Source organism: Muntiacus reevesi, chromosome 18, assembly GCF_963930625.1.
Source record: "Muntiacus reevesi chromosome 18, mMunRee1.1, whole genome shotgun sequence".
Taxonomy (NCBI): domain Eukaryota; kingdom Metazoa; phylum Chordata; class Mammalia; order Artiodactyla; family Cervidae; genus Muntiacus; species Muntiacus reevesi.
The window spans coordinates 37,849,372-37,872,101 of NC_089266.1; the positions used below are offsets into that span (position 1 = coordinate 37,849,372).

The following is a 22,730-nucleotide window of genomic DNA, read 5'->3' on the forward strand; positions in this document are numbered from 1 at the left end:
GCTAAATTTCATCAAAAATACTTGACCTGAGTCCTCTCGCAAGGCTACGATCAAGCCATCAGTCAGTGGTATAACTGTCTCCAGGCCTGACTGAGGAAGTGAAAGTTTTCACATTCATTCACATGGTCACTGGTAGGAGTCAGTTCCTTGCAGGTGAGGGGGCTGAGGGCCTCAGGACCTCACTGGCCTGAGGTTGGAGGCTGCCTTCAGTTCCTTGTCCCTAGGGCCTCTTAAAATGCGGTGCCTTCCTTCCTCAAAGCGAGAAAAGAACCATATAGAAAGACTGAGAAAGAAAACAAATAGGAGGTCCTCTGCTTGTGTGCCCACAGCAACAACCATTTAGCAGCCATATGCAGACAAATGTACTGCTTCCCTGATAGCTTAGTTAGTAAAGAATCCGCCTGCAATGCAGGAAACCCCAGTTCAATTCCTGGGTCAGGAAGATCCACTGGAAAAGGGATAGGTTACCCACAGTAGCATTCTTGGGCTTCCCTTGTGGCTCAGCTGGTAAAGAATCCACCTGCAATGTAGGAGACCTGGGTTCGATCCCTGGGTTGGGAAGACCTAGAGATGGGAAAGGCCACCCACTCCAGTATTCTGGCTTAGAGAATTCCATGGACTATATAGTCCATGGGGTCACAAAGAGCTGGACACAACTGAGCAACTTTCACTTCACTTCATGCAGACAAAAGTGGGCTTCCCAGGTGGTAAAGAATCCACTTGCCAGTGAAAGAGACACAAGAGATGTGGGTTCAGTCCCTGGGTCAGGAAGATCCCCTGGAGGAGGAGATGGCAACCCACTGTAGTATTCTTGCCTGGAGAATTCCATGGACAGAGGAGCCTGGTGGGCTACGGTCCATGGGGCTACAAACAGCTGGACTCGATCGACTGAGCGCACACACACACATGCAGACAACAGTGACTTTGTGGGGATTTGGGATCCAGGTAGGAGACTGGAAACCTGGTGGAACTCACAACCAAGGAGGGGGGCTTCCCCGGCGGCTCAGTGGTAACCCACCTGCCTGCCAGTGCAGGAAACACTGGTTCAATCCTTGGTTCAGGAAGATCCCATATGCCACGGAGCAACTAAGTCCGTGCGCCACAACTATTGGGCATCTGCTCTAGAACCTGGGAACTGCCGCTACCGAGCCCATGAGCCCCAACTGCTGAAGTCCACACGCCCTAGAGCCTGCGCCCCACAAGAGAAGCCACCACAATGAGAGGCCCGGGCACTGAGGCGGAGAGTAGCTCTCACTCGCTGCAACTAGAGCAAAGACCTCGCAGCTTTCATAGAGGGAAAAGGGAAGTTAAGAGGGCCGTGGTCAACAAAGGACCTATGGATTTTCTTTGGATGAGTCCTTGCCAGGAAAGAAGAGGAGTCTTTCTTCCTCCAGACTGGCTCTGCTACAGTCACAGGGTGTGAGAGCTTGGCTGTCTGCTGCAAACACAAATACTCCCCCCATATCACTCACCCCGTGATCTTACCTTGCCTTGCTCTACTCACTTTTCCTAGTAAATTCATCCACGTGCCTTAATTCTTAGCTCAGCTTTTACCATCTCAAGGAAGCTCTCCCTGAATTCCCCATCACTAACAAGCCAGGAGAGTCTGCCTCCTCTGTCTCCCCAACCCTCATGCCCAGAGCATAACCACTGCCTTCAAACACAGAATTAAGATAGCCTCCCTCCTTGGTCCTTTATGAGTTCCTGATTCATGCTTGTAAAACAGTCTAAGCCACTAACAGGCACTCAGTCATTATCAGTGGAATGAACTGAACTTCAGATCAATTCAACACTCCCTGTGTCTCAAAGTCTAGGTCAGTGCTGGCTCTGCTGATTCATCTGTAAAGAACTGCTCCCTCTTTCACACTGCCGGAGCCCAGGGACTCATCTTCTCATCAGTTACCTCTCCTTTCTTATCCATTGCACTTGACACTAGGCTGGTGGAACCTAAGTACAGCTCTTTAGTTCTTTAGCTCTTTAGTTCTTTGCTTTTTGCCATAAGGGTGGTGTCACCTGCATTTCGGAGGTTATTGATATTTCTCCTGGCAATCTTGATTCCAGCTGTGCTTCATGCAGCCAGGCATTTTGCATGATGTACTCTGCATATAAGTTAAATAAGCAGGGTGACAATACACAGCCTTGACGTACTACTTTCCCAATTTGGAACAGTCTGTTGTTCCATGTCCAGTTCTAACTGTTGCTTCTTGACCTGCATACAGATTTCTCAGAAGGCAGATCAGGTAGGTCTGGTATCCCCTTCTCTTGAAGAGTTTTCCACAGTTTGTTGTGATTCACACAGTCAAAGGCTTTGGCATAGTCAATAAAGCAGAAGTAGATGTTTTTCTGGAACTCTCTTGCTCCTTTGATGATCCAGCGGATATTGGCAATTTGATCTCTGGTTCCTCTGCCTTTTCTAAATTTCTAGGATTTGAAATAGCTCAACTGGTATTCCATCACCTCCACTAGCTTTGTTTGCAATGATGCTTCCTAAGGCCCACTTGATGTCGCATTCCAGGATGTCTGGCTCTAGGTGAGTGATCACATCATCATGGTTATCTGGGTCATGAAGATCTCTTTTGTATAGTTCTTCTGTGTATTCTTGCAACCTCTTCTTAATTCCTTCTGCTTCTGTTACATTATAGCTATATATTTTCCTTTGACAAAGAGAAGCTGGCCCGTTAAACTAAAATTTGCTCCTAGTAAGATGATGACCCTGGTACAGTTTAAAAAGTTTTAAACAGTTGGCTTTCAGTGTCCATGGATGCAGAACCCATGGATACAGAGGGCTGACTGTGCTAAGCCATTTTCTATAAGGGACTTGAACACCTTGAACCTGGTGGAAATATGATACGAGGAACTACTGAGCTACTACTGCTGGCCTTTAAAGATCTCTGGAATTTAGAGAAAATAGAACATTGAAAGATATATTATTATGAAAGTAATCCAATTCGTTTTCTAAGATCTCACCCTACAATTGAACTTCTGAGTTTTAGAGCTGACCATTGTTGGCATATGGGCTTCTCTGGTGGCTCAGATGGTAAAGAATCTTCCTGCAATGCAGGAGACCCAGGTTCGATCCCTGGGGTCAGGAAGATCCCCTGAAGAAGGGAATGGCAACCCAACCCAGTATTCTTGCCAGGAGAATTCCATGGACAGAGGAACCAGGCAGGCTGCATGCAGCCCAAGGGGTCACAAAGAGCAGACATGACTGAGCAACCAACAATGACTGACTTTTGTTGGCGTGTAAGGAATCTATTGACTTCTGTATAATTGCTTTTTATTTAACTTGCTAGTATCTTAGTAATTCCACAACTTTCCAAGTTTTTTCTTTCTTCTATTTAGGCAATGCTATTGTTCTTAACTTACTCTTTTCTTTCCTATTTTTCTTCCTTAAGCATTTTATTTTCCTTTGCCCAAAACTTTTAGAATGAGAAATATTTGAAGTAGCAAAGGCCATAGCTTTCCTTGTTCCTGATTTTAATACAAATATCACTACTACTCTGCCATTATGAATGATTCAGATTTGCAATGGATATGCTCTGTAACATAAAGTGATATATTTCCATTTCAAGTAACTACAAGTGTGTTTTTCTCTTTTTTCTTTTCTTTCTATATCCAGTATATGTGCAAATGCTTAAGAATTGCCTCTATAAAATTTTCCTCTTTTTAAGCCAACGAATATGCTATAATATATGAATAGATTTACCAATATTAAACCATCCTCTCCTACAAAATCTACTAGATAATGGTGGATACCTGTATTGTACTTAAGATTTTACATACATAATATCAAACGAGGATAGTGTAGAATAATTCCTTTTTTGCTGCCACTGTTGCATTTTAATATCAGGATTTGCTAACTTTAAATATATATATTGGAAGGCTTTCATATTTTGTAAGTTAAGAAGAGTTTATATTACATTATAATTATATAAAAAAAATAATTGGTCAAAGAAGTATATGAGCCTGGAGCCTAAAATGGAAGTATATTATCAATCAATTCTTCCATTTTTCAGTTGGTTTATTTGGTTAAGGGACTACTCTTGAATTGATTGTTCAAACTCAGGAACAAATAGTGTTCCATTACTATTTTATTTATTTGTGTCCCTTTCAATTCCTAATTTTGTGTCCCTTTATATTTTTCTTGCTTAGATGTTGGCCAGATATTTATTTCTTTGTAATATATTTATAAGGACAATTATGAATTATGAAGTCCTTATAAATATGGTCAATTCTGGCTTCCCTGGTGATTCAGCGGTAAAGGTTCTGCTTGCCAGTTCAGGAGACGAGGCTTCAGTCCCTGGGTTGGGAAGATCCTCTAGAGAAGGAAATGCTAACATTCCAGTATTCTTGCCTGGGAAATCCCATAAACAGAGAAGGCTGGCAGGCCACAGTTCATGGGGTTGCAAAGAGTCAGATATGACTTAGCAACTAAACAACAACAACATGATCAGTTCTGTTCCTTTCTATTTTACCATCTGTTCAATTTTATGTCAGCATTATGTTTTCCCCAAATCTTCTCATATGGGTTGTTGGGAGTGGAAGGGCCTCCTTCCTTGGTTCTAGAGATCAAAGGAAGAAAGGGATTTTTATCTTTCATGAGGAAGTCGGGAAGTCCAATGTAGTTGTGGCAGCAGGAAACTCACCTGGACGCTGGGTAAGGACTCTGACAAGAAGACAGAGCAGGTTAATGAGTGAAGTGTGGCCTGAAAGAGACAATACCCACTAGGACACTTGGGAATCTACCCTGAGGCTTGACATCTGAAAGCGAGTCAGTATATTTCTACTGATGGGTAATTTGGAAAGACTGATCCCTTCCCCTATGGGATATCTTCTTATAGGGACCCATGGAGCCAGAATCTGGGGCCAATGGAACAGCTGTTACTGAGTTCATCCTGCTGGGTTTGGTGGAGACGCCAGGGCTACGACCAGTTGTCTTTGTACTCTTCCTCTTTGCCTACCTTGTCACTGTCGGGGGAAACCTCAGCATCCTGGCAGCCATCTTGGTGGAACCCAAACTCCACACCCCCATGTACTTCTTCCTGGGGAACCTGTCAGTGCTGGACATTGGGTGCATCACCGTTACCGTTCCCCCGATGTTGGGTCGTCTCTTGTCCCACAAGCACACAGTTCCCTATGCAGCCTGCCTCTCCCAGCTCTTCTTCCACCTGCTGGTTGGGGTGGACTGCTTCTTGTTGACAGCCATGGCCTATGACCGATTCCTGGCCATCTGCCGACCCCTCACTTACAGCACCCGCATGAGCCAGACGGTCCAGAGGATACTGGTGGCTGTGTCCTGGGCTTGTGCCTTCTCAAATGCACTGACCTACACTGTAGCCATATCCACACTCAACTTCTGTGGTCCCAATGTCATCAACCACTTCTACTGTGACCTCCCGCAGCTCTTCCAGCTCTCCTGCTCCAGCACCCAGCTCAACGAGCTGCTGCTCTTTGGTCTGGGTGTCCTCATGGCAGGTGCACCTCTGATTCTCATTGTCGCCTCCTACATCCATGTGGCCGCTGCAGTCCTGCGGATTCGCTCAGTGGAGGGCAGGAAGAAGGCCTTCTCCACGTGTGGCTCCCACCTCACTGTGGTGGGCATCTTCTATGACACAGGTGTCTTCAGCTACATGCGGCTGGGCTCAGTGGAGGCTTCAGACAAGGACAAAGGGATTGGCATCCTCAACACCGTCATCAGTCCCATGCTGAACCCACTCATCTATAGCCTCCGGAACCCTGATGTGCAGGGCGCCCTAAGGAGGGTGCTCATGGGGAAGCAAGCCTTTGCATGAGGGATGTCTCAAGAGGGTGAAACCGTAGCAAGTGTCCCTGTCCTTCCTAGATCTTGAGCAAGCTGACTTTTGTTAGGAAGTGAGACTTCTTACTCCTCAAGGAGGTTTGAGCTGATAATAGATGTGTAGGTTCTGTAGACCAGAACCCTTGACTAGTTGCCATTTGGTCCTAGCTACCCCTCACATTCCAGATGGAGATGGAACCCAGGTAGTTCTATATTCTGGCAGGCTCATGACCCTATAGGAACAACCTTTAGTTTTTTCCTGCTGGGGTTCCCCAAAGTACACAGCAGCAGAGATTCTGTCTAGACTGGAATATGGAAAGTCACAGCCTGGTGCCAAGTGTTAGCACATCCTCCTGTCAGGCTTGCTCTGAAAGCAGCATTCCCAACCTGCTTCTACACGAGGATCCTACACAAGGATCTAGACCTAGTACAGTATAATTTGAGACCCTGATTTCCAGTACCCTGCTTATACTTCAAGATTCTAGGGTTTTTAACAGTGGAGAATTTATATTTCCTTTGGCATTTCTTTCTATTTTTCTGAAATAGAAATATCCATTGATTTAAAATTTTTCTTAGAAATCATGTTTATAGAAATGAAAACAAAATTTTACGAGTGTAAAATCAAAACCTTCATCCTGTCTGTCCTCCCTCTTCATAATGCAATTTTCCAGAAGAAACTACTATTAAGAATTTGGTACTTACCCTTTTAGTTTTTTTTACAAATTCATAAATATATTTATGTATTTTTATATCAACATAAACATATTTGTGTATGTTCATATCAATAGAGGCATATATGTCATGTTTTATGCTTACACATTACACAGTACACTTTTCTACATGCTAAATATCTGAAAACTTACTTAATCCATTTTAATGACTGCCTAGTGTTAATCTATGAGCTAATCATAATTTGCTTAACCATATTCCTTTTGATGGAGTTTAGATTGTTTCTAGATTTGCTGCAATTATAACCAATGATGTAAAAACTATTCTTTAGAGATGAGTTTCTACTATCCTGCAAACATTTCCATAAGTTCTAATTAACAAAATTCCTGAGTTGAGTAAAATAAAAATTTAGATTTTTGATATGTATTTCGCTCTTATTCTACAAAATATTTGCACTATTCTGTTATTCCATAGGGAGTGAAATCACTTCATCCTCATAACTTTGTCAACTGCTCTAAATAAATGCTTCTCATTTTTCACAATATAAAGGCTGAAAATTACCAATGAGTCTTTCAATATTCATCTCTTCTATGTTCACATTAAATTCAATATATTTTCAAATGGTTAATATCCATGATATGGACTGAATTATGTCTCACCAAAATTCCTCTGTTGAAGCCCTAAAACTCCCAATGTGACTGTATCTGGTATAAGGTCTTTAGAAAGTAATTAAGGTTAAATGAGATTAATTAGGGCTTCCCAGGTAGCGCTAGTGGCAAAGAATCTGCCTGCCAATGCAGGAGATGCAGGTTTGATCTCTGGGTTGGGAAGATCCCCTGGAGAAGGGAATGGCGACCCACTCCTGTATTCTTGCCTGGAGAAGTCCATGGACAGACGAGTTTGCCCTCAAATTCCATCCATTTTGTTACAAGTGACAGGCATTTCTTCCTTTCCACGGTGGAATGATACTCCTCTGTGTACATGTTTTTATCCAATTATCTGCTCAAGAACATTTAGGTTGTCTCCATATCTTCACTATTATGAATAATGCTGCAGTGAACATGGGAGCATAGATATCTCTTTACTAATGATTTCATTTCCTTTGGATATGCAACTGGGCTTCCCAGGTGGCATTAGTGGTAAAGAACCTGCCTGCCAATGCAGGAGACATAAGAGACTCAGGTTCGATTCCTGGCTGGGGAAGAACCCTTGAAGAAGGAGATGGCAACCCACTCCAGTATTCTTGTCAGGAGAATCCCATGGACAGAGGATCTAGACCATATGGCAGTTCTATTTCCAATTTTTTGAGGAAACTCCATACTGTTTTCCATATGGCTATACCAATTTATATTCTCAACAACAGTGTGAGGGCTCCCTTCTCTCCACATCCTCACCAACATTTGTTATTTCTTGTCTTTTTGACAGCAAGCATACGAACAGGTATGAGGTGATACCCCTGTGGTTTTGACTTGCAGTTCCCTGATGACTAGTGATGTTGAACACCTTTTCATGTACTTGTTGATCATTTGGATGTCTTCTCTGGAAAAATATTTCTATTCAGGTCTGTTACCCACTTTTAAAATTAAGACTTTTCGGTTTTATTTGGTATTGTGTTGTATGCGATTTTTATAGTTGTGGGGTATTAACCTTTTATCAGATACATGTGCTTAATTGCTCAGTCGTGTCTGACTCTTTGTGACCCCACGGACTATAGCCAACCAAGCTCCTCTGTCCGTGGAATTCTCCAGGCAATAATACTGGAGTGGGTTGCCATTTCCATCTCCAGGGAATCTTCCTGACCCAAGAAGCGAGCCCACGTCTCCTGTGTCTCCTGCATTGCAAATGGATTCTTCATCAACTGAGCCATCTGGGAAGCCACCAAATATGGGTTTGCAAATATTTTCTCCCATTCTGTAGGTTGCTTTGATTGATTACTTCCTTTGCTGTGCAAAAGCACATTGGATGGTGTAGCTTTTCCTACGGAAGTCAACGTGGGCAAAAACCGTGGGGATCTTTGGTAGTCAAAACTGTGGGAGGCTTGTAGGTGACCATAGTAGCCTATCAGGGTCCTGGGTGCAAATGCTGCATGTATCCTCCTGTTCCATTTTGCCCGTGGGGGGGAAGCTGTAGCTGAGGGGATCCCTCTTGGCACCAGGTCTGGTGGGCTGACACTCGGAGTGGGAGAGAAGCTGAGGCACTGGAATAAGGTTCACTTGCTGTTCTTGGATTGGAAGAATCAATATTATAAAAGTGACTGTACTACACAAGGCAGTCTACAGATTCAATGCAATCCCTATCAAATTACCAATGGCACTTTTCACAGAATCAGAACAAAAAATTTTGCAATTTTGACCTCATAGGATTGTTATAAGGGTTGGGTAAAGTTCCATGTACATAAAACTCATGGTGTAGTGTCATGTACACACTGTAATAAATGTTATGATTATGCTAATAACATCATCGGTGGTTTCCTAATAGGAACTTCATGTGTGTTGCTTTATTTAATCCTCCCAGCAACCTTGAGAGAGGATATTACCCATTTTCCAAATAGGGAAACTGGGGTTCAATGGGGTTCAGTAGTTGTTCATAACTGAATGAGCAGATCTGTTCCGTTAGAAAGTCCAGCAGGCTCCCACAGACAGTGTGCTGTCATATGGGCCCTGGTGTAATGAATTGAGGACATGAGAATCCAGGGGTTGCATTACACAGCCTCTAAAATTTTCAATCTCTGTCATCTCTAACAGTAGACTCTCACTTTCTAAAGACTTGGCCCAGAAAATTATGGTGGGGGGCAACTTCCCAGGGGGAATCCTCATCTTCTACCACCTTCAGGATCATTATAGGATCCCCAAGAGTGTGTGGCCCTTGCTAATAAGCCCCAGGTGGCAATGGATTTTCTTTCTGAAGCTGTGTCACAAATTTGAAGTTGGAAAAAGAGCCTTTGCCTCCTTTCTTGGGTTTCTTCCTCATCCCGAGGTTCAGGAGTCAGCTGGTCTATGGTTCTGTTTGGACCAGACATCTGGGAAAGCAAAACCTCCAACCTGAGACCTCAGATTCTGTCCTGCCTCTGCCTCTAGTTACCTCATGACTTTGGGAAAACCGTTTGCTGCCTACGTACGCATCTGTTAAACAGAGTTATTAGGACAGTTGCCCTAACCAGCTCCATAAATTAATATGAGGGATGGCGAAGAAGATGTTTAAAAAAATTCTAAGTCAACAGAGTCATGAGGCACCATTGATTTGCCTCTGCAATATTTATTAGGGCTTGTATTGTGTACCTGTCTTTAGCTCTCCCCATGGCCTCCTCCCCCTTCCTGGGCTAATTTCGAAGTCCCAAGGGGACAACACCGTGGTGGAGAAGTCCCATGACAGAGACGGCCTCAGCCTCTCTTTACCTCATTTCTGTATATATGGCCCCTTTCTTTCCCCCAGAGTAGCAGACTGAGTTTTACAGATGGTCATCCCCCTTTTACAACCCTTTCCATGAAACCTCGCTGGCCTCTGTGCCATAGCAAAGTAACTTCTTTCATGACCCTCCGTCTGCTCCCACGTAAGAGAGAAGGGACTTCAGGGGTCACTAAGTCAAGCTTCCTGGTTTTACAGATGCAGCAACCAAGGTCTCAAAAGCAAAAATAAGAGACTTGCACAGGATGACATATCAGGTGAGTGCAAAACTGGGACTATGATCCAAAGCTTGAGGTTTCACTTCCAGGCACCTTTACCAATTTTTCCTTCTTTTTAAGATAAAGCTTGTTTTCTGATTTTATTCAGTGTTCAATGTACCTGCCCAGAACTCAGTCCTTACTGGGCAGCTTGACCAGATTCCCGAGACGAACCCTACAGCAAGGACTTATTGGGATTTCAGAGCAGGGAGTGGTCATAGCATAATGAGGAAGCCCAGGACTCATATGGATCCCAAAGAATGGTGATCTAGAAGGGTCACCTCATTAATGGATTACACCTGTGATTTCATCAGCCAATGAAGCCCTGGATGGCTAGTCTGGTGAACAACCAGAATTTAGGAGACGTATGTAAGTTTCATTACTTGTTAATTGAGGGCTGGACAGAAGCTACTAGGCGAGCATAGTATATCTGGCTCATGACTTAATTGTTTTTGAAGAGTCCCTTTTCTGATTGTAGAAAATATGTGGGAAGTTCATACAAAGAGCTATATGTCAATGCATGGATGCTTCAACCACTGCATGCCTATCGAGACAAGTGGAGGAATCAACCCTATCCCTACAGCAGTCACACTGTGCCTTTCACTCGTCTCGACTTCCTCCAGATCATGTCAATCCTTCAAATTCGAGCACAATTCCCACTCGTCCACAAGTCCTTTCCTCACCACCTTCGCCAACAATGAGGCCCTTTCTGCCAGAAAACCTCTTTGTCAACCAGTGCGGCTATTCATTTATTTACAAGATGATGCACAATTACAATGAGTTTATGCATATAGTTCCTAAGGTTGAGTCAGCCATGAATCTCATCCCTAAATGACTAAATGACTAATCAATAATCAATAAATCAATGACTGTGCTGAAGGCATAGTGCTTAGGGCCACATAGAATACAACTAAAGTGTCATGGGAATGTCAAAGGTGAAAATATCACTTTAGAGTGGGCACATATCAGGGCAGAGTTTCTGGAGGAAGACAGCATCTGAGCTAAATCATGAAGATTTTAACATGTGACATGTGACATTGGAAGAAAGACACTCAATACAGAGAAAATAGCATAAGCAAAGATGGGAATCTAGGAACTCACAGTTTGCAATCTTAAGACATGGGTTAAAATAAAAAGGGAAATCAAGGGGCAACTGCTGACCATGGCCATGATCCATCCAAGGCACTGATTTGGACTTGAGCTACTGCAGCCTACAAGGCAAGACTGGGATTTACAAGGGCACAGCTATCATGAGTATGAGAGTACGTCTTTGAGTCATAAGAATGGGTGAGAAGTACATTGAGAGAAAAAAGAAAAGAAAGACATTGAGAGCGAGTTGCAGGAGAAGGACATGTCTTTATGATCCTTGAGGTGTCCTGATGATACGTGTAATGTTAAGAACAGGTTAAAAGACAGAATATCCTAGTTAAGACCTTGACTTCAGCCAATTGCTATATGTGACTCATGTTCTTTCTGTAAAATGCAGATTAAAGTGGTATCTGTTTCATAGGGAGTTTGTGACGAATAAATGAGTTAACCACAAAGGACTTAAAACTATGCACTGTTGTAGTCCAGGGTAAGTCTCCCTGTAATTATTAGCAGGGGATGCTCCCAAGAGAATTTTGTCAGTTCACTCCCTGGGTCAGGAAGATCCCCTGCAGAAGGAAATAGCAAACTACTCCAGTATTCTTGCCTGGAAAATTTCATGAACTGAGGACCCTGGTGGGCTACAGTCCATGGGGTCACAAAGAGTTGGGCACAACTGAGTGACTGAGCACACACTTCACCCAGCTAAAGCATAAATTCAATTCATATTCACAGAGTTGTGGTGTTTTCTAAATTTTTATTTTTGGTTGAAGGATAATCCCTTTACAATGTTGTGTTGGTTTCTGCCATACAAAAAGCAAAGCATAGTATATGGTATATGTATTATACAAGCTGTACCTTACATTTAATAATACTGCTTTGATATCTTTCAAATCAGCACAGATAGAGTTATTTCCTACAGCTGCATAATATTCCTTTGGAAAAATACTCCATAATTAACTTAGTAAGCCCTTTAATAATGATCAGAAAGATTATCTCTAATTATTTGCTATTACGAACAATACTGCAACAAATAAGCTCACACAGACATCATTTCGGTGTGTCCATCATTTCTGTGACCATACATTGTTGGATAAATTTCCAGACATGGAATTGTCAGATAAAAAGAAAAATACATTTATAATTTGAAAGATGTTGCCAAATTATCCTTTCTCCTTTTCACTTCTGCCTTACAGATATTATGCAAGTTCCACTTGTGGCCAACCCTAATCTGGAAGCCTGCATAGAATGGGGTTTGGGAAGAAGTGGTTCCATTTAGGTAGTTGGCCAGTTTTAAAATAATTAAAACATTACTTTTGATTATTAAAATTTTTTCTATATTTTGAGTTATCCTTGTACTACTACTAGTATTCTCCATTTCCCCAATAACTTTGTGGTTTAATATTTCATTTAAAACTTTGATCCATTTAGAATTTATTTTTGCAAAATATAGGAGGTATGTGTATGACTTACAGTTTTCCAACATAGTTGTATTATTGCCCTCATAAGCACTTACTGAATAATACTTTTTCCCATTCCTTTAAGATGCTGCTTGAATTATATACTAAATTCCTATATTAGTTTTGGTCTATTCCTTGACTTTTCAGTTTTTTTAAGCCTATAAAATGTTACTTTTCTAGCCTAATACAGGTGTAATTAACAAGTAAAACTGTCAAAGTATAACATGATCATTTGATATATGTTTACATGGTGAAAGATTCCCATGTGGCTGAGAACGTTGTAGCAAATGTAGTGAGTTAACAAGTGTGGTGTGGACTGGATGGTGGGAAAGTCTTACTTGGAAAGGGAGAACTTAGTAGAGGGCTCAGGACATAGAAAGAAGTCGATCCCTTCTTTTTTAATTTATTGAGAGGAATTATTCCTTATCTCCTTGGATATTTCCTTGCAGGAACTAATGCGGACACAACCTGGGGCCAATGGAACAGCTGTTACTGAGTTCATCCTGCTGGGTTTGGTGGAGACGCCAGGGCTACGACCAGTTGTCTTTGTACTCTTCCTCTTTGCCTACCTTGTCACTGTCGGGGGAAACCTCAGCATCCCGGCAGCCATCTTGGTGGAACCCAAACTCCACACCCCCATGTACTTCTTCCTGGGGAACCTATCAGTGCTGGACATTGGGTGCATCACCGTCACCGTTCCCTCGATGTTGGGTCGTCTCTTGTCCCACAAGCACACAGTTCCCTATGCAGCCTGCCTCTCCCAGCTCTTCTTCTTCCACCTGCTGGTTGGGGTGGACTGCTTCTTGTTGACAGCCATGGCCTATGACCGATTCCTGGCCATCTGCCGACCCCTCACTTACAGCACCCGCATGAGCCAGACGGTCCAGAGGATACTGGTGGCTGTGTCCTGGGCTTGTGCCTTCTCAAATGCACTGACCTACACTGTAGCCATATCCACACTCAACTTCTGTGGTCCCAATGTCATCAACCACTTCTACTGTGACCTCCCGCAGCTCTTCCAGCTCTCCTGCTCCAGCACCCAGCTCAACGAGCTGCTGCTCTTTGGCGTGGGTTTCATAATGGCAGGTACCCCCCGGCTCTTGTTGTAACCTCCTACATCCATGTGGCTGTTGCGGTTCTACGAATTCGCTCAGTGGAGGGCAGGAAGAAAGCCTTCTCCACATGTGGCTCCCATCTCACTGTGGTTGCCATAGTTCTATGGTTCAGGGATCTTTAACTACATGCCACTAGGTTCAGACAAGCTTTCAGATAAGGATAAAGCTGTTGGAAGTTTTAACACTGTAGCCAATCCCATGCTGAATCCAATCATCTACAGTCTCAGGAACCCTGACGTTCAGGATGCCCTCTGGCGGGTGATCAAGGGGAGGTGGTCACTGACATGATGAGATCTTGTGTCAATTTCTCCCTTTCTCTTTTTGGACTAAAGGAATAATTCTCTGGGGCCACTAATTGGGACATATGGTCCAGAACCTTCTATATCTCCCTGAGCTATTGGATTTTATTTTTTATTTGGTAGGGGAAAATATCCATAGGAGCCCTGCCCAATATAGGCAATGGACAGGTAGGTTCTGCCAGGTCAGTCTCCTTGACAAACTGTAACGTAAGTCACTGTACGCGCCTTTTCTGGGTGGAAGTGAAACCCAGGAAGCCTTGAACGCCTTCAGGTGCATATCTCATAAGGAATAACTCTTCTGTTGCTTATAGCAAGACTATCCCAGTAACTTCCCAGGTGGTCATATGACTTCTTCAAGTTCAGGAATGGTTAATCTTTTACAAAACATAGGCCTAGAGATCAGGATGACTCTATTTCTCCCATCAGGCTTCTACAAGCCGAAAAAAGTAGCTCATTCCTCTCCTATCACATAAGATATCAATACCACAGGATATAGAGGGAACCGATGGGAAACTGTATGATCATGTATTCTTGAGTAACTCGGGAAAGCATGACACCTCTGTGAAGTTTTTAACAACTTAAAGATTTTTTTTTAGTTTCAAAACTTTAATAAATATGATCATTCTCAAAATACAAGGATGAAATTTCCTCACGTATCCATATATGTTTCAAATCTTTTGAAAGGACTATGCCCTAAATATTATTTAAATATTAAAAAAAAACAGAATAATCAACATGAAATTCCCCTCTGAATTCTCACTCTCAGTCCGCAAACCTCCTAGCTAAGACAATCTGTTTCTGTAAATACAAGTCACATGGCGATATGTGCTACTAGTCTTTAGTCCTGTCGTTATCTAGCTATATTTTCCTTCTAGAGCCCCTTTCATGTTTTGGCCACACCATGTGGCATGTGGGATCTTAATTCCCTGACCAGGGATGGAATCCACACTCCCTGCATTTGAAGTCTGGAGCCTTAACCACTGGACCACCAAACAAATCTGCTAGGGTCTCTTTTAGATGAATTGCCCATTCCTGGCATCTCTACTGTGCCACTGCTATTTTCTGACTAATTGCCCTAAAACTTCCCTTTGACCTAAACCTGCAGGATTGGCTTCTCATGATACTTTATGGGGATGAAGGGACTGAAAGGACAGGAAGGAAGGAAGCAAAACAAGATTGGATGGAGGCAGAGAGTTTGTGGAAATGAAGATGAAAAATGAGGAACAGGGAGAAACATAATTGCAAGCAAAAGGATTTGAGAAGGCAAGATGGAGATATTGCATGTATCGTGTTCGACTCTTTGTGACCCCATGGACTGGAGTCCAACAGGCTCCTCTCATTTGCAGTGTTCCTGACCTTGATTGGGTCCTTTACTTCCCCTGGGTCTGAACTTGACAGAGGCCCAAGATAATGGTCAATATTCTTTCACCTCTAATGTTCTCTGATTTGGAATGAACAGAGAGACTGTCTCACTGTCAACCCTGAAGAAACACAACAAATTCCACCATCACTTCTTCTACCTATAGCAAGTAACAGAGCTAGTTGCAAAACAGAGCTAGTTGTTTACTCCCCGGAATTCCTGTGCCTCTGGCCTTTTTCCCATCTGAACACTCATCTCAAGTCACATCAAGGGATAATTCTGAGGGATAATTCTGTGTGACGTTATGCCTGGGTGGAATGCATCAGCTGGTTCAGCATCACAGAGGATGACCAAAGCACATGTTCCCAGCATTTACGAACATAAGGTTTCTTTAACAATTGGGAGATTTCCTTTCCTTTGGAACTTGTCTCTTCTTTTTTATTCCAAACTGGTCATCTTTGCTACTTAAAAATGTATCACACTGATTGGCCAATAAGTTTGTTTGCTTCCATATGCTCTTAAGGAAAAACTCAAATGAACATTTTGACCAACCCAAAGGATGTAATATATCATGTTGTAAAGGTTTAAATACAGAATGTCATTATCACTCGTTTACATCATTCCCACAACAACCCTACTCTTTAAAAGGAATAGGGCTTCCCTGGTGTCTCAGAAGTAAAGAATCCACCTGCCATTGCAGGAGACACAGGTTCGATCCCTGGGTTTGGAAGATCCCACGTGCCAGGCTCCTCTGTTCATGGGATTTCCCAGGCAAGAATGCTGGAGTGGGTTGCCATTTCTTTTTCCAGGGGATCTTACTGACCCAAGGATTGAACTCACATCTCCTGCATTGACAGGTGGATTCTTTTCTACTATGCCACCAGGGAAGCCTGATATAACATATATAATAGCAGAAAAGAAAAGTTTCCCTCACTCATATTCCTCCCTTACTAACAATAATTGGGGCAAAAACTGCCTCTGTGGGAGCTCTGGGATCTACGTAAGAGATTATGAGACCCCAGTGGAATCAAGTCCAAAGAGGGCTATTTTGAGAAGACAAGACTGTGCCCAGCTGGCAGACTTGCACACAGGCGTTCTGGATACACGCCTGGAAACTGTGGCTTCTGGCATTCCTTGGCTTGTGGCCACATCACTCCAGTCTCCATGTCCATCATCACATTGTCTTTTTCTTTTATCTTTTTTCGGTGCAGGATTCGAAACTGCACTCCCTGCAATGGAAGCTCGGCATCTTAACCACTGGACTGCCAGGGAAGTCCCCACATTGCCTTTTTCATTTCTGTAGTCAAATCTCTCTCCACCGTTCTCTTAAAAGGACTGTATGATTACACATCACATAGAGCCCACTTGGATAATCCAGGATAATCTCCCCAGATGAAGACCCATAACAATCACACCTACAAAGTCCTTTTTATATGATTTAAAGTTGGTTTCAGAGATTAATACCTGCATATCTTTGGGGCCCTACCACAGCCAGGTATGGGAACTATTGTTAATGAGTAAGTTATTTCTTTTTGGACATAAATGGTACTTCCTTTCTCAGAGTATGCTGAGACCTAACCAGCAGTCCTTCAAGCTCAACATACATCTTTTTTTTTTTTTAAGTAGGTCAAACTAAAAAAAAATAACTTTCTTTATTTACTTTTGACTGTGCTAGTTCTCGTTACTATGCACAGGCTTTCTCTAGTTGCGGTGAATGGGAGCTCCTCTCTGGCAGCAGTAAGCGGGCTTCTCCTTGCTCTGGCTTCTCTTGTGGATCATGGGCTCCAGGGCCTGCAGGCTTCAGTAGCTGCAACGCGTGCACTCAGGAGTTGTGGCTCCCGGACTCTAAGCACAGGCCCAATAGCTGTGGCACAGGGGCTCAGCTGCTCCTCGGCATGCGGGGTCTTACCCAACCAGGGACTGAACCCATGCCCCCTGCATTGGCAAGCGGATTCTTCACCTGTGAACTACCAGGGAAGTCCCTCGACATACTTCTTTTACCAGCACTTCGAAAATCATTACAGGATCCCCAAGACACAGTCCCAGAGGCCCCACTAATGAGGCTCTAAGGGAGGAAGCCCACATTCTTGAGGACTCATTAGGAACCTGGATTTGAAGGAAGCTTCTGCCTCTTCCTCTCTGCTGGGGATTCCTCCACATCCCCAGGTCCAAAGCAAGTCTGGAAATTAGCTGCTCTCTGCTCATAGGCCCTGCCAGGGGCTGACATCTGAGAAAGAAAACTGCTGCCTCAGGACACCCAGATCTAGTCCCAATTACACCTCTAACTTCCTGGGTGACTTGGAGAATATGGACAAGTCCTGCAGACCTCAGCAACCCCACCATTAGTGGACTAAATACCACCTGACTTAATGACCTGCCATAAAGCCAAGGCTAGAGATAACCCTTTTTTTTAAAGGAAAGTTTAAATATGAGAAGGTATGAGGCATTGCTGCTATATTTATGAAGAGCTTGAGTTGTTTATAAAACAACTTGTCTCTCTCCCCCATTTGTCTCTGCTTTCTTGAGAGGGCTAATTTCTGAGGCCACCAGGGGATGATACCATAGAGAAGACAGTCCTACGATTTCCCTCATTTCCTTATACAAAGCCCCTTCCTGGACTTGGGGTGCAGAGCGCCTCATCGTCTCCTGAAAACACTCTCTGGTGTCTGTGCCTGTGCCAGGTGAGTACTCATAGGTCTCTCCTCAGCTCTGACAAAACAGAAATGGGGCTTCTGCTGCCATCAGCTCAAACCTGACTTTACATTTGGTGCAACTGATGCCCCTGAAGTGGGGAGCCATTTTAGAAGATCTGAGACTGTAACCCAAAGATCCTGGCTCCTTTTCTGGGCCCTTTTGTCCGTGTCTCCTTCTCTTGGATGAAGCCCGCTCTCTGCAACACTTGTGCTTTGCTGTGCTTAGTCACTCAATGGTGTCCCTCTCTTTGTGACCCCAAAGATTGTAGTCCGCCAGGCTCTTTTGTCCATGGGAATTCTCCAGGCAAGAATACTGGAGTGGGTTGCCATTCCCTCCTCCAGGTGATCTTCCCAACCCAGGGATCAAACCCAGGTCTCCCGCATTGCAGGCAGATTCTTTACCATCTGAGCCACCAGGCAAGCCCAAGAATACTGAACAGGTAGCCTATCCCTTCTCTAGGAGATCTTCCCAACCCAGGTATCCAACTGGGGTCTCCCGCATTGCAGGCAGATTCTTTACCATCTGAGCCACCAGGCAACCCAAGAATACTGGAATAGGTAGCCTATCCCTTCTCTAGGGGATCTTCCCAACCCAGGAATCCAACTGGGGTCTCCTGCATTGCAGGCAGATTCTTTACCAGCTGAGCTACCATGGAAGCCCCTGCAACTCTTAGGAGTAAATATTAAGGGGATTCACTGAGTCCAGTTTGCTGCCCAGGACCCACTTCATTGGGTAGCTAGAAACTTGACTCCAGTCAGAGGCCTTGCTGAACTGTTTCATCACTGGAATCTTGGAGGAGTTGGGTGGAATTCCAGAATAGGAGGTTGTTATGGCTCAGTACGGAGAAACTGAGGCTCATTATGAAGCCCTGAGAGTGGTAATCCTCAGTGATGGGCATGATACCCATCAGGCACTCTAGATGTCTCTGGAAGATCTGAGTTCATCCCAGAATCCCACTGATTTCAAACAAGCTGCATCTCCAGCCAACTGAGGGTGGGCAGCAGCTGTTCTGGTGCTCTTCTACCCCTGGCCATAACTAGATTCTCTAAGGTACACTGCTCCTAAGTGCCTAGTTGAGTGGTTTACATGACAAGGACCATGTCAAGATAGATTTCTATATGCTTGTTCCATCAAAACCAAAGAAATCAGTAGTCCTTGCACACTCAAGTGGCCCTGGAACTTCCTTAAACTATACTAGAGTAGTCCATAAAATTCTGGCCTGGAGAATCCCATGGACAGAGGAGCCTGGTGGGCTGCAGTCCATGGGGTCGCATTGAGTCAGACACAACTGAGCAACTAAGCACACACACACACACACACACAATTCTAGCTCAGATTCCAATACACCCAGAGACTCTTCCATGACAACTCTAGCTCAAACTGTTCTTTTCTTTCTCTGAAATCCTATGGACACTTGACTCATCCATTTATTTATTTAAAAATATTGAGTATCTACCATAAAGGAAGTACTGTGTTAAGTACTGTTACTGCAAAACTGAGTCTAACATGTATTCATATTTTTGGCCTCAAGTAGCTTACAGAGAAGTAGGGGAGACATACTCTACAGAAAAATGACTTAGCTAGAAGGGAAACTGTAATAAGTTCAAAAAATAATGTGTAGTGGACGTTTAGAAGAGACAGAGCTCCTTTTGAGATGGAGAAGTTTCCAAGGATTCATTCAGAAGTCAGCATTGCAGTCAACTCTTGAAATACCTGGGCATGTGGAGATCGAAGGAAGTCATCACTGGTACAGAAAACAGCATGTGAAAGGAGGTTAGAAAACCACAGAGTTACAATCAATGCTTGGGTCAAAATGGACTCCAAAGAGAAAACAGAGAGCAGGTCATTGCTCCTTAATATAAAATATGAAAAGAACTCCTCTCCATTCAGTCATTTACCTATCTGCATTTATCAATTATCCATTTTTCAATGATGATCAGCCCTGAAGATGATCCCTATACCTCACTGATCGTGTGATCTCAGAATTTTAAGCATATCTTAGAGATCACTGTTTCCAATTTTCACCCAAGCTCAGGCTCTCATCACCCTTTCCCTTCTGCTCTTACTTTGCAGCCTCTGGTCCAATGCATTCAACGCAGGGTGACAATGTTTTTCTTAGGGAAGCCCTGACTCTGCTTATTCCATGGGTAATAGAGAGACATGGATTTTTTTTAATCAAGAGTTTATTATAAGATCTGAAACTCTTAGCTCAATCTGCTTCTCTATTATGCACCTGCATAATAGTTATAGTATTCTTGCTTGGGGAATCCCACGGACAGAGGAGCCTGGCGGGCTACAGTTCAAGAGGTCACAAAGAGTCGGACAGTACAGAGCATGCACACATGGCATTAGAGCTACTGGTCAGTCTACCATGCCTAAAACAAGGGCAAGTGGACGATGGATGGTTTTGCTATGCAGAAAACTAACTGCATCTAGTAGCAACCAATCCACAGTTCATGCTTAAAATTTTGATTCCAGAGGCAAGTAGCAGATATTATGAAAAGAATAAATTATTTTAAAATAAGCCATTATTCAGAGTCTCATGTAAGGGCTAAATTAGCAACAATACTAGCAAATAATACTAGCAATTTAGTGACATAAAGATTTTTAATTTTATTCTTCGGACTATGCCCTCCACCTTGGAGAAAGGCCTGGAGTACCTGATAGCCACAATCACGGGTATCTTCTTTCTGACTCATGCCATACCTTGGCTTTATCGTCATTATTTCTAGAAGCTTTAGAACCTAGGCTGTGCTTTCAAATGCTTTCTAGATATTTCTTTGCAAATACCATTAATTTTTCTACTTTGAAATCTGTTTATTGGTTTGGGCTGATCCCTCAAGAGTAAAGTGGGGAAATTCCATTTTAGTCTCACTGCATTCAAAGAGGAAGTTTGCTTTTATCTGAATTTATTTTTCCAAATATTCTAACATTTTTCAGCTGGGAAAAGATGGGGGGACAAAGTTCTGGTGGTTTGGGGCATCTCAGTCAAGAGTAGGGTAAAGACATGGAGGGATGAAGGAAGTCAGTGAGTGAGGTGTAAGTGACACTGTGACGTTGCTCAGTCATGTACAGCTCTTTGTGACCCCACAGACTGGAGCCTACAAGGTTCCTCCATCCATGGGCTTTTCCAGGCAAAAATACTGGAGTGGGTTGCCATTTCCTTCTCCAGGAGATCTTCCCAACCCAGGGAATGAACCCGGGTCTCCCGCATTGTAGGCAGATGCTTTACCGTATGAGCCACCAGGGAAGCGTAAGTGACCCTGGGAAGTGGGAAAACCATCACCCGGGCAGCTAGGAACTTACCATGGGGCTTTGAACATATAGGGTTTAAGATACTCATGTTGAATAAGTACATTAATTAGACTGAAACTTCTACTCCTGTGACATTTCTTTATAGAGACTCATGCAGCCAGAAGCTAGAACCAACAGGACAGCTGTAACTGAATTCATTTTACTGGGCTTAGTGGAAAAAGAAAATCTACAGCCTATGGTCTTCATACTCTTCCTCTTTGCCTACTTGGTCACTGTTGGGGGCAACCTCAGCATCCTGGCAGTCATCTTGGTGGAACCCAAACTCCACACTCCCATGTACTTCTTCCTGGGGAACCTATCAGTGCTGGACATTGGGTGCATCAACGTCACTGTTCCTACCATGTTGGATCATCTCCTGTCCCACAAGCGCACAGTTCCCTATGCAGCCTGCCTCTCCCAGCTCTTCTTCTTCCACCTTCTGGCTGGGATGGACTGCTTCCTGTTGACAGCCATGGCCTATGATCGATTCCTGGCCATCTGCCGACCCCTCACCTACAGCACCCGCATGAGCCAGACGGTCCAGAGGATACTGGTGGCTGTGTCCTGGGCGTGTGCCATCACCAATGCACTAACCCACACGATTGCCCTAACCACCCTTAACTTCTGTGGTCCCAACGAGGTCAATCACTTCTACTGTGACCTCCCACAGCTCTTCCCGCTCTCCTGCTCTAGCACTCAGCTCAATGAGCTGCTACTCTTTGGCATGAGTTTCATAATGGCAGGTACACCTATTGTTCTCATCATCATCTCTTACATCCACGTGGCAGCTGCAGTTCTACAAATCCGCTCAGTGGAGGGCAGGAAGAAAGCCCTCTCCACGTGTGGCTCCCACCTCACTGTGGTCTGCCTCTTCTATGGGACTGGTATGTTCAACTACATGCGCCTGGGTTCAGAGAAGGCTTCAGACAAGGATAAGGGAGTTGGAGTTTTCAACACAATTATCAACCCCATGTTGAACCCACTTATCTACAGCCTTAGAAACTCTGACGTTCAGGGTGCCCTGTGGCAGGTACTTGTAGGGAGGCAGTCACTGACATGAGGGGTGATAGGGTCCCTCCTTTCCTGACTTTTCTGGGTTGGAGGAAATTTCCCATGAGGGCGGTAACCTGGAAAAATAGTTTCTCTACTCTGTCATTCCCAAAACTGTCCATGGCTACACCTAGAGTTTGTCTTCTTTGTAATCTCTTCTTGGAGTCAAGAAACTGGAAGAATAGGTTTAGATACAGATAGGAAGAAAAGGTATGAGAGTGAGAAGTAGGGTAGACTTGGGAGT

General features: G+C 43.7%; 2 protein-coding genes and 1 pseudogene across 2 annotated transcripts; all 3 read left to right on the top strand.

Annotated features, from left to right (window-relative positions):
• Positions 1-4,847: 4,847 nt before the first annotated feature.
• LOC136149564 (olfactory receptor 3A1-like) lies at positions 4,848-5,792 on the top strand. The gene has a single exon (XM_065909927.1). The coding sequence runs from the start codon at positions 4,848-4,850 to the stop codon at positions 5,790-5,792; it is 945 nt and encodes a 314-aa protein (XP_065765999.1).
• A 7,325-nt stretch (positions 5,793-13,117) lies between these two features.
• On the top strand, positions 13,118-14,077 carry LOC136149907 (olfactory receptor 3A1-like; annotated as a pseudogene).
• A 7,459-nt stretch (positions 14,078-21,536) lies between these two features.
• LOC136149565 (olfactory receptor 3A2-like) lies at positions 21,537-22,496 on the top strand. Its single transcript, XM_065909929.1, has one exon. It carries the CDS (start codon positions 21,549-21,551, stop codon positions 22,494-22,496), a length of 948 nt encoding a protein of 315 aa, XP_065766001.1. The 5' UTR covers positions 21,537-21,548.
• Positions 22,497-22,730: the final 234 nt, after the last annotated feature.

Bases quoted from the DNA above. Each gene is read 5' to 3' on its own strand.
- LOC136149565 (XM_065909929.1), top strand. From the start codon at position 21,549: ATGCAGCCAGAAGCTAGAACCAACAGGACAGCTGTAACTGAATTCATT.
- LOC136149564 (XM_065909927.1), top strand. From the start codon at position 4,848: ATGGAGCCAGAATCTGGGGCCAATGGAACAGCTGTTACTGAGTTCATC.